We start from the raw sequence: 13,109 nt of genomic DNA on the forward strand, positions 1-13,109 counted from the left end.
ATGCATTATAAGACTGAATTTATATACTTAACTAAAAGTACATTTAATTATAATTGAGCCTATTTTAAGCTCAATTCATAAATATATAGGAAGTCCCTACTACTACACACAATTTATTAACATTTGAATTTTTTTAACATTTGAATTATTTTAACACTAGCACATAAGATAGTGATATAATTTGGTTTAAAAAGTCAGAACAGCTTTTGCTTGCTAAAGAATTAACAGAATAGCTTTAAAATTATAAAATGCATTACTCACTACATACCTATTAGAATGGCTAAAAATTAAAAAAAAAAACTGATAATGCCAACTGCTAGAGAACATGTGGGATATTCTCGTCCAAGGCTGACAAGAATGCAAAATATAAAGAGCCACTTTAGAAAATAGTTTGGTGAATTCTTATGAAGCTAAATGCATAACTTATAAAATGACAGAGCCATTCCACTCCTATTTAGCCTATGGAAAACCTAAAACTTAACACTCATACAAAAATCTATACAAGAATGTTTATAACAATTTCATTCATAATCACCAAAAACTGGAGATCCAATTGTCTTTCAATGAGTATATGAGTAAACTATGGTGCAAACCATGAAATACTAGTCAGCAATAAAAGAGGACAATGACGTGGACAAATTCTATGAAATATTATGCTGAGTAAAAGAACCCAGTTTCAAAAGATTCCATGCTATATTATTCCATTTGTTGGACATTATGGAAAAAATAAAACTATAGTGATAGAAAGCTTAATTTCCAGTGATTGCTGGGTTAAATAAAGTTAGGGGTCAGGAAAGGACCTGACAATAAAGGGACAGCACTAAGGGAATGATGGGAATGTGATGGAACTGTCTGGTATTTGGTGAAGAAACTGATTGTCAGGGTGGTTCCATGAATCCATATATGTGCTAAAATTCATAAAATTTTACATTAAAAAAGTTAATGTTATTGTATGCCAATTTTGAAATATACAAATGCACTACTTTCTAGGCATCAGTATAAGCTGCCTTTTTCTTCTGCTCCCACATTCCTTAACTCTGGACTTGAAAAAGAGTACTTTATGAGAGGAGAAAGGTGGAACAGACTAAAAAAGTGACTTTGGGGTGGAAATTAAAAGAATCTGTGACAACATTATGAACATTTATCTTAAAAGGCTGGATAATGAGATAATGATCTATAATTTTAGAGAAAGGCAAAGTGAAAAGGTACTGAAGAGTAAATAGACCTTAAAATTAAAGAATGAATTGTCTCTCTAGTATTCCTTTCTATTCTATGGTGCCATAACATAATAATTATATCTTCATTTAATTTGCTTTTTTGTATATTTTGGCTACACACAAAATGATTGAAGAAAAAGTAATTTAATTTTAAGAATATATAAACCTATTTTAATTTCAGTATTCTAAACCTAAAATAAAAGAGATTAATCAACTGGCTACAGTTTATGCATCAAAAGATTTAAATAATGAAAAATTTCTTAAAAGTCTGGTGGAATCTAAAATTGGGGTTAAATCTAAAGGGAACTTAATATATGTAAGGAAATGATATTCTGCATATTTAATACTTTGCACTTATGTCTGCATGCCTGCTTTTCTCCCACTGCATGCTCCCCTTCTGCTTTTTATTGCTTCTTCCCTTTTCTTCCCAATCTGTCATGCCCTTTTCATACCCAGTGCTTTTAGAAATTTGTTGCAAACCTAAATTATCTAACTACTTTTAGGAATGACTACATAAAATATAACTCATTTCAAAGACTGTGAGTTAAAACATGGCTAATGGTCAAATTCAAAATATTGTGGTACTTTGTAAAACATGACAATAGGGAATATAAGTAGTCTAATGGGATGTTTAACATGTATCAAATTTAAATACGAATACTAATTTATATTTACAGTTCAAAAAAGTATGTACGTCATCCAAATTACAACTTTTTCAAAATATCTTACTACTTAGAATTTAATAAAGCAAAAAATACTAGATTTCATAAAATATGCATACGTTAACAAAAAACAGGACCCTAACCAGTCTGTGAATATATTTTTTTGGCCAAATCACTATGAATTCTCCAGCTTACTGAATGTATACCCTGAGTTCCAGATACTTAATTGTCCAAGAAAAGAATAACTTCCCTATCTTGGCCCTTTGTGGTGAGATAATAAATAAGCCATCTAGTGAGATGGAATTGTAGACATAAGATACTTGAGAAGACAACAGCCCTGCTCTTTACAGTTACTGACCAACTAACTGATTGTCTTCCATTTTCTTATGTCCATTTATGAAACAAGAATGACCTTCAGGTAAACTCTGAAATCGTGGTATAAGCCACATGCCTATGGAAAAATAGTTCTATAAAATGCTTCCTGAGCCAAATGAATCAATATTATCTTTTGGCTGCTTTGGTTACTCGCCTAAAAAAGATGACCAAAAATGAAACTTGGAAAAGAGTTTGGTGAGTAGAAAATGGAATGCCTGGTATTTGGAAAACTGAAAGAGTGGGTGATGACAACTCCCCCTTCCAAAAAACATTTTCTGAATTACAAAATATCTGTTTATTATCACTCTTTATAACTATACTCAATGTCAAAAAGAATAGTCTAAAATTTCCAGTATTGTTCTAACAAACTTCATAAGCATGGAATTCTGGGGTACTAATTAAGAAATTATTGAGTCATAGGGTCTTACTGCTTCAGAAGAGAGTGCAAAAAGAACTCACCTATGATTGGAAAAAAAAATATTTTTAAACTAAGGTATTTACAATAACATTTTAAACCATAACTTGTAAGTATAAATACACCTAAGACTTAATAATATGAATTTTCATAAATAAGAAAAAAACTGTCATGTTACACTGACATTGTTCTAACATAAAAATCAGTCCTTTTAATGGTTCTCATGTTAAGTTATAACAAATATTTTCTTATACACAATATATAGATAATTATGAGGTTAATATAATGTAATTTTCCATTAAGATATAAAATTTAGCAAGTATTTTCTTTTGCTCTTAGGAAAAATGAATTCTAGCTTCCCCATATTGAGATATATTATTTCATTATTACATGATGTGAATTGTCATTCTTCAGTCTTTCCTGAAACTTGTTCAGCCCTGGAAAAATCTGTTTCATACTTCTTTTTGAGATTACTTAAATACATTCGTAAACTGTCTGGATCCAATTGAGAATTTCGAGCAGTTTGAACAAGTCTAGTAGCTAGATGGTACACAGCTCTCTGTCTTTCCATCTCAGGGGTACTCCTTTGGTTTTGCTGTTATTGAAAAAATATAGATAAAAATTAAAATATGATTACTATGACTTTGTTTTAAAATTTTAGCAATTTTCTCTTTCCTTTCATAGAAATACAGAACCCAAAGGCAACTAGTTCCTTTGGTTAAGTCAATTCCATCCAACTAGCAAAGAATATACCAGAAAAAATAAAGAAATATTGTTTTGAAAGAATAAAATTTTTCATGAATATTTACTACTTTATGACATATTCTTATATTCTTGAAATCGCTTTTCAATGAAATAAGTCTGCCAAATAGGTCAAATTTCTTACTTAACATAATAGTTCATTGCTATGCAGTACTCATTTTAAATGTCCCCCAAGTGTACTACTCTTCTATCTCCTACTTTAATTCCCCCAACAGACAAACTGGTGGACAGAACGGGTCAACAGTAAATTGCTTGTCTCTCAAGAGATTTCATACATAGAAACTACTAGGGTCTAAGACAATATACTGCCTGAGGGGTAAATTCATTTTGAAAATAAGCACCATAAATAGCTACTTGAAATTATGCCAATTCTTAACAAACTATCCTTAGAATGCCCAAGAAATAATGTTTAAAACAGGAATTTTCTAATACTTATGAAGACCTTTAGATATTCAGTCTTTGAATAGTACTTCAGAGATAGGAGTACAGCTGGAAAATTCTTCATCCACCTCATTTCCTGAGCTAGACAGGAGAATTAGCATTTTCAATCTTAACGGTTAAAGTCAGTGAATTTCCCTTTACTAAGGGAAATAAAATCCCTCCAACTCTTTCTCAATAGAAAGTAATTCAAGATATTTTTCTTCTTTCACTGTAAGAAAAATGAATACAACTCCATGAGGAAGATTACCATATATTCACCCACCTATCTATTTGATACACTGAATGATCAACTATCAGTTTATTATCTAAATAACAAACACTTACTGAATATCTATTATCATCTATATTCCAGGCCCCAAATCTTGTGTTTATGTCTATGGGGGATACAAAATTTTCTACCTGACATGATAATGGAACACAAGAGGCTCAATGAAAGAAACACATTATTATAGTGAAAGAGACATATTCATAAGCAACTGATTAAGGTAATTGTAAGTCTCATGAGAGAGATTCAAAATTCTAAGAGGAAGGGGAACTCATTTCCAGCTCTAGTCAAGAAAAGCTTAAGTAAGATGGAATATTTGGAATGACTCAGTGGATAGAATGTAGAATGAAGGGCATTCTGGAGGGAAGAAACAGCTAGAGAAGACACATTAGAAATCCTGGTACACAGGTCAAAATGATGAAATGACAAGAAAATGTGGCAGAAATATAGGTTACAGTTAAGTAGTGAAATGTTATATAAGGTTATTTAAGGGGTAGTAAACAAATGGAGATAATAAAACAGCAGTTAACAAACGTTAGTGTGTTTAAGAATCATCTAAAGACTGGTTAAAAAGGTAAATTCCTAAGCCACAGGAAATCCTCGAAAATCTAGGATAGTCCCTAGTATCGTGGGTGATTCTAATGTAAGTAATTCTAAGACAGTATTTTGAGAAATATTCATAGAAAACTTTTAACACTAGGCTAAGGAGTTTCACCTTAATTTGGTAAGAAACAACCAAAAGTTTCTGAACAAAGAAACATGATAAAAGTTTTGCTTAGGAGACAATCTGGTAGATGTTTATAGGATGGATTGAAAAAGAGAGAGAATCTACTGCATAGTCCTAATGAGGAGTGATTAAGGATTCAAAGATGATTCTAATGGGTCACTAGGAGATTTGGAAACACAAAGAAATGAAAAGATTTTTCAGATTATAAATTTAATTTTGCTCCTTATAGTAAAGAGTAAAAACATAAATTGAGATTTCAAGAAGAAATACAGACAAAAATATATAGATTCAAAGTTAAGAAGTGAAAATGGAATCTAAGGAAGGGATAACCTCACCAAGAATATAGTTTTAAACACAGAAAGAAGGGCAAAATCTTAGAGAAAATTCCATTTAATGAGTGAAATGATAAAAAGTACTAGTGAAATACATAAAAATAAATTCAAAATGGCTGAAGACCTAAATGTGAGATAGGAAACCATCAAAATCCTAGAGGAGAATACAGGCAACAACCTCTTTGATCTCAGCTACAGCAACTTCTCACTAGACATGTCACTGGAGGTAAGGGAAACAAAAGCAAAAATCAACTATTGGGACTTCATCAAGATAAAATGCTTCTGCGCAGCAAAGGAAACAATCAATAAAACTAAAAGGTAGCCTACAGAATGAGAAGATATTTGCCAATGACATATCTAATAATGGGTTAGTATCCAAAATCTATAAAGAACTTATTAAACTCACCACCTAAAAAACAAATAAACCAGTTAAGAAATGGGCAGAAGACATAAATAGATATTTCTCCAAAGAAGACATCCAGATGACTAACAGGCACATGAAAAGATGCCCAACATCACTCATTACCAGAGAAATACAAATGAAAACCGCTATGAGAGATTCCATATCACATTTGTCAGAATGGCAAAAATTAACACACAAGAAGCAAGAGGTGCTGACAAGGATGCAGAGAAAGGGGAGCCCTCCCCTACTGTTTGCAGGAATGCAAACTGGTAAGGTGTCACCACCTTGGAAAACAGTATGAAGGATACTCAAAAAGTAGGAAATAGAACTACCCTTCAAACCAACAATTGCACTACTAGGTATTTACCCAAAGGATACAAAAATACACATTCAAAGGGCTACATGCAGCCCAATTTTTATAGCAGCAATATCAACAATAGCCAAATTATGAAAAAAGCCCAAGTGTCATTGATTGATGAATGTATAAAGAAGAGGTTGTATATATATACAATGGAATATTACTCAGCCAAGAATGAAGTCTTGCCATTTGCAAGATGGATGGATGGATGAATGTATGGGACTAGAGTGCATTATGATAAGCAAAATAAGTCAGCCAGAGAAAGACAAATATCATATGATTTCACTTATATGTGGAATTGAACAAACAAATACAGGAGGGAGTAAGAAAAAAGAAAGAGAAGAAAAACCATAAGATATTCTTCACAATAGAGTACAAACTGACCGTTGATGGAGTGAGATGGAGGGGGGTGGGTTAGATGGGCGATGGGTATTAGGAAGGTGCTTATTATGATGAGCACTGGGTATTGTATATAATGATGAATCACTGAATTCTACTCCTGAAACCAATATTGCACTGTACGAATTAACTAGAATTTAATTAAAATTTTGGAAAAAAAGAAAAAGCACTGGTGAAGAAAGAAAAAAGGGGTATTTAGAGGTAGGAAAATGAAGACATCCAGGAAAGGACAATTCCACAGTAGCCAAGACAGGGAAGAATTATTAAAAGGAAAGGAGGGACAGTATCAAATATCACAGAGAGACCAAGGAAGATAAGAAGTGGGAAAAAAAAGGCCTTAAGAGTTTATTATTAATTGGTATTTTACAAAGTTTCATTGGTGTGATAACAAGAGATCTAGTTTGCAAGTGGAATATGGAAGAAGTAGTTATTACTCTTAAGAAGTTGGCAGTAAAAAGCAGAGATGTTATCTTTTGAGAAGTAAAATAATAAAGAAGGATCTCTTAGGAAAAAAACCTAAGCATATTCATTAGAAAAATAAAAACCAGTGAAAAAACAATAAGGATGCAAAAAGAAGAATGGGAACAAGGGGTGCCTGGCTGGCTCAGTTAGTGGAGCATATCCTGACTCTTGATCTCAGGGATGTAAGCTCAAGCCCCACGTTCAATACAGAGAAATCCTTAAAAAAAAAAATCTTAAAAAAAAAAAGGGACATCTGGATGGCTCAATCAGTAGGACACGTGACTCTTGCTCTCAGTGTTGTGAGTTCCAGCCCCATGTTGTTGTGTAGAGGTTATTTAAAAAATAAAATATTTTTAAAAAGAGAGAAAAGAAACTGATGAAGTTATATTTTATTGGTTATGGAAAGAAAGAAGGTAGAAAACTTAACCTCAAATAAGTTGAAAGGTAATCTCTTCCTCTGAGATAGAAAGGAAGAAAACTGGGTGAAAAACAGAAATTCCAAAATAGAGTTTTTAAGGACCAAAAGTTCAAGGATTCATCAAGATAGCCTCAAGCCTCTCAAAAAGTATAGGAAGTGAATTTTCTATAGAGAGTGAGGACATTGAGAGTTTAGGAAGAGTAGAAATGTTCTGAAAGAATTGAGGTAAAGGAACTATACAGATCAATAAAAGGGGGAAAATTACCCAATAAAATATTTGACTAAAGGTAGAATATATGAATTTGTAGTAGATAAAGTTACTTGCCTTGAATATATTTTGAGAATCATTATTAGGAAAGCTAAAGCCTCGAAAGCAACTGGAGAAGGCTTGTCATAATTGGAATTTGGCAAGATGAAGCCTGAGGAACTAGGTAAAGCACAACACTGCCAAAATTAAAGGATTAAAAGGATTCGAATGGCAGATTAGGCAAGTCAAGTCATAAAGTCAGTTCAGGAGCTCAAGAGACTGAAGGGATACAATAAAAATTGAAAGCAGGTTAAGAAAGAGCAAAAGACAAAGGCAACTGTTACTACTGAAGAAGATCTCCTAATGCACCTACCTTAGTTTGCTAAACACACTGCATTCTTAAAACATAAAGCAACCTGATATTAAGAAAAAAGGTTTCCAAATTTTGAGTCAATAAATTTGAGTTCAGTGTTGAATCTACTGCTTCCTAGCAAAACACTTAACCTCTGTGAACCTCAGCTATAAAAATGTGAGTAAAAAAACACAGCTTTATTATTAATATTATATTATAAAGACCTAACTGCTTCATGGAGAGTCATGAGGCTAATATATGATAATGGATAAGAGTTTTTTTTTTAATTTTTTTTATTGGAGTTCAATTTGCCAACATATAGTATAACACCCAGTGCTCATCCCACTAAGTGCCCCCTTTAGTGCCCATCATCCAGTCACCCCAACACCCCACCCACCTCCCTTTCCACTACCCCCTGTCCATTTCCCAGAGTTAGGTGTCTCTCATGTTTTGTCACCCTCACTGATATTTTCACTCATTTTCTCTCCTTTCCCCTTGATTTCCTTTCACTAATTTTTATATTCCCCAAATGAATGAGACCATATAATGTTGGTCCTTCTCCGATTGACTTACTTCACTCAGCATAATACCCTCCAGTTCCATCCACATCGAAGCAAATAGTGGGTATTTATCATTTCTAATGGCTGAGGAATATTCCATTGTATACATAGACCACATCTTCTTTATCCATCATCTTTTGATGGACACCGAGGCTCCTTCCGCAGTTTGGCTATTGTGGACATTGCTGCTAGAAACATTGGGGTGCAGGTGTCCTGGCGTTTCACTGCATCTGTATCTTTGGGGTAAATCCCCAGCAGTGCAATTGCTGGGTTGTAGGGCAGGTCTATTTCTAACTCTTTGAGGAACCTCCACACAGTTTTCCAGAGTGGCTGCACCAGTTCACATTCCCACCAACAGTGCAAGAGGGTTCCCCTTTCTCCACATCCTCTCCAACATTTGTGGTTTCCTGTCTTGTTAATTTTCCCCATTCTCACTGGTGTGAGGTGGGATCTCATTGTGGTTTTGATTTGTATTTCCCTGATGGCCAGTGATGCAGAGCATTTTCTCATGTGCTTCTTGGCGATGTCTATGTCTTCCTCTGTGAGATTTCTAATCATGTCTGTTGCCCCTTTCATGATTGGATTGTTTGTTTATTTGCTGTTGAGTTTAAAAAGTTCTTTATAGATCTTGGATACTAGCCCTTTACCTGATAGGTTATTTTCAAATATCTTCTCCCATTCTGCAGGTTGTCTTTTAGTTTTGTTGAGTGTTTCTTTTGCTGTGCAGAAGCTTTTTATCTTGATGAAGTCCCAATAATTCATTTTTGCTTTTGTTTCCCTTGCCTTCATGGATGTATCCTGCAAGAAGTTGCTGTGGCCAAGTTCCAAAAGGGTGTTGCCTGTGTTCTCCTCTAGGATTTTGATGAATTCTTGTCTCACATTTAGATATTTCATCCATTTTGAGTTTATTTTTGTGTCTGGTGTCAGAGAATGGTCTAGTTTCATTTTCTGCACGTGGCTGTCCAATTTTCCCAGCACCATTTATTGAAGAGACCGTCTTTTTTCCAGTGGATAGTCTTTCCTGCTTATCGAATATTAGTTGGCCATAAAGTTGAGGGTCCACTTCTGGATTCTCTATTCTGTTCCATGGATCTATGTGTCTGTTTTTGTGCCAGGACCACACTGTCTTGATGACCACAGCTTTATAGTACAACCTGAAATCTGGCATTGTGATGCCCCCAGCTATGGTTTTCTTTTTTAATATTCCCCTGGCTATACAGGGTCTTTTCTGATGCCACACAAATTTTAAGATGATTTGTCCCAACTCTCTGAAGAAAGTCCATGGTATTTTGATAGGGATTGCATTAAATGTGTAAATTGCCCTGGGTAACATTGACATTTTCACAATATTAATTCTTCCAAGATACTAGCCAATAGGATCCAACAGTACATTAAGAAGATTATTCACCATGAGCAAGTGGGATTTATCCCCGGGATGCAAGGCTGGTTCAACACTCATAAACAATCAACATGATTATCATATCAACAAGAGAAAAAACAAGAACCATATGATCCTCTCAATAGATGCAGAGGAAGAATTTGACAAAATACAGCATCCATTCCTGATCAAAACTCTTCAGAGTATAGGGATAGAGGGAACATTCCTCAGCATCTTAAAAGCCATCTATGAAAAGCCCACAGCAAATATCATTCTCAATGGGGAAGCACTGGGAGCCTTTCCCCTGAGATCAGGAACACGACAGGGATGTCCACTCTCACCACTGCTATTCAACATAGTACTAGAAGTCCTAGCCTCAGCAATTAGGCAACAAAAAAAAATAAAAGGCATTCAAATTGGCAAAGAAGAAGTCAAACTCTCCCTCTTTGCAGATGACATGATACTGTACATAGAAAACCCAAAAGACTCCACCCCAAAATTGCTAGAAATAATACAGCAATTCGGCAGTGTGGCAGGATACAAAATCAACGCCCAGAAATCAGTGCCATTTCTATACACGAACAATGAGACTGAAGAAAGAGAAATTATGGATAAGAGTTTTTAAAAACTCTTGATCTCACAACCATGACCTGAGCCAAAATCAAGAGTCAGACACAGCTGACTGAGCCACCCAGGCACCCTGTGAATTTTAATGCTTACTTTATAGAGTTTTATTTTCCCATCATAAAGTTAGTGTTAACTATAAGTACTATAGGAACTGAACTGTTTAACTTTGTCTATTATCTTATTAGTTAAATTTGTTGGGAAAGGTTGAAATAAACCAAACCAAAAAAGTTGTGCAAAATAAAAAAAGATTTGCCTTATTTAAAATTAGGTTTTTATTTTAAATGTTTTAATTACCAATATTATTATACACTTAGATACAACACCACTATAAAAATGTACACTATGGGATCCCTGGGTGGCGCAGCGGTTTGGCGCCTGCCTTTGGCCCGGGGCGCGATCCTGGAGACCCGGGATCGAATCCCACGTCGGGCTCCCGGTGCATGGAGCCCGCTTCTCCCTCTGCCTATGTCTCTGCTTCTCTCTCTCTCACTGTGTGCCTATCATAAATAAATAAAATTTAAAAAAAAAAATGTACACTAAAAGTATTTTCTTGAATAGGAAATCCAATTCTTATTGCTTAAAAGTTTCTTACCAAAATTTGTCTGGTAATTTGAGCTGTGATTTCTTTGGCATCCAAGACAATTGATGGTGGGAGTGATGACACCTCTGCAGCTTTTAATCCTAAAATTATATATAATGGGGCTTCAATGTTGTTATTGCAGGTATTATGTTTATTTTAAGCAGTAATAATATTTTCTTCACAGATTTAAACTTCTATTATACAGGCATTTCCAAACTACTTAACAATTCTCAAAATTAAGCTTTCCAAAGTTCTAGATGACTAAATATAGAATATACAATTTCCTAATTATAAGATTTAATTAGTTGCCTAAGACATGACAAATTAGAATATCAATTACCTCTCAACATACCTCTGAGACAGTAGGGAAAACATGACAGGGAAAAGAAAAGGGGTAATTAGAAAACTAAATAATAACAACGAAATTGCAACTACAAATGCAGTTGGTTAATAAAAGATCAAAGGATATGAACTTTCCAAGGGAGGGGAGATAACCCTAGTCATAGAAATAACCCTACGGTGAACGTTCACCTGACTAACAGATCACTAAGAGAAAGATTTCTCACAAGATATAACTGTAGATGACTACTCTTCATGAAAATTCCAAGTACTACCTAGTATCCTCATGTTCCCTAAGCTTAATTTTATTATATAAATGCCACATAGGCTTTCTACTGTGTGCTAACAGTTTATTCCATGTACTACTTTAGAGGCAGTAGAAACAACACTTACACATTTATTGAGAAGTTATTAATTGCTAGGTACTACGTTAAGCAGTTTATATTTAATAATTCATTTAATCCTCAAAAGCCCTACATATATGGAAAACTATCCCCATTTAATAGATGAAATTAAAGTTTATAAAAATTAAATATCTGATACAAACTAAGTTATGCAGTTGATTTCCTATCTCAAATAGCAAATCAAAGATGCTTCCTTCCCCCCTCACAAGGGTCACATTCATAGCTAAAATAATTTTAGGAACTTTATATGTATAGATCAGTTAAAAATTTTCTGAATCAGTGAGATTTTATACATGTCACATAATGATTTAGATAGAAAATATCTAATCAAGTTTACAAGTATCATATATGGTTTGATAATACAGTCCCTTTTAAGACTTTAGATTATGTAGTTCCCTGCATCTGAAGAAAACAGATGTTATTGAAAAGTGTGTAAGAAATATACAATTTCCAATTCATTTGTGACTTGCAAATATAAGCTAAATTATGTTTTTCTAAGAATAGAAACTAATACTTCTGGGACTTTCATGTGTTGTAATTCTACATAAGTATTGGTTAATATAAGTTTAAATATCAGCTTATATGCATAAAATCTGAGCTTGACACAGAAAATACAGTCTTATAGCATAAACACTGAAATGAATGACAGGAAAAGTTGCTTAGCTTGATAGCCAAGTAAAGGGGAGAAGAATTATGAGAATATGTAGAGTTTCAATAGTTATTACATAATTTCTATATGCAATACCGTAATTTTTCTCTTCTGTGAGTCCCTTACAAAGTTTGTAGGTATACAAGATTGCTTCTTTATTTCTTGAAGTGTCCTTTACATGCTGAACTTCAAAATGCATGTTTTCTACATTAGGATACAGGGCCTCTATATGACATAGTTCCAGGAAATGCGTAGCAAACAGTGTAAATGCCTAGAATATATAACAATGAATGTCAGTATTTTTTAAATGAACTAGAAAAAAACTTTGTTTGATTTTTCAACTAGCTTGGCAGAGATGTAGGAATGAAACTAATAATGGTCAATTCATCTCAAATGTTTGCAAATTTATATTCAATGAAAGAAACATGTTTATTATGTTTACACATCACATATATGTTACATTACAGGAAAGAGAATAAACTTAAAAATAAAATCCTAAAAAAATATCAAAAGTTGAGGCTTACCAGAAATAAAGCTGTTAAGGTAATCATTTATTAGAAAAGTAATCTACAAACAAAATCACAACATTTCTTTCAACTTTTAAAAAAATCTTTAGTTTAAAAGTAGCTTCCCATCATATAACTATTTTTTGGAAAGTACAATCAATGGTTTGTCTTAGGTATTCGAATCACAAAGGTTTTTATTTTTTATATTTGCTTTGTGTTTGGGTTAGGTAC

General features: G+C 33.6%; 1 protein-coding gene across 1 annotated transcript in view; it reads right to left on the reverse strand.

Annotated features, from left to right (window-relative positions):
- Positions 1-3,072: 3,072 nt before the first annotated feature.
- MSH4 (mutS homolog 4) overlaps positions 3,073-13,109 on the reverse strand; it is an 80,028-nt gene continuing 69,991 nt past the window's right edge. The window contains exons 19-21 of the mRNA XM_041748584.1: positions 12,469-12,643; positions 10,993-11,081; positions 3,073-3,264 (exon numbers count right to left, since the gene is read on the reverse strand). Of these exons, the coding sequence (XP_041604518.1) occupies positions 3,073-3,264; positions 10,993-11,081; positions 12,469-12,643 (456 nt within the window). The remainder of the gene's footprint in view (positions 3,265-10,992; positions 11,082-12,468; positions 12,644-13,109) is intronic.

Source organism: Vulpes lagopus, chromosome 3 (assembly GCF_018345385.1).
Source record: "Vulpes lagopus strain Blue_001 chromosome 3, ASM1834538v1, whole genome shotgun sequence".
Taxonomy (NCBI): domain Eukaryota; kingdom Metazoa; phylum Chordata; class Mammalia; order Carnivora; family Canidae; genus Vulpes; species Vulpes lagopus.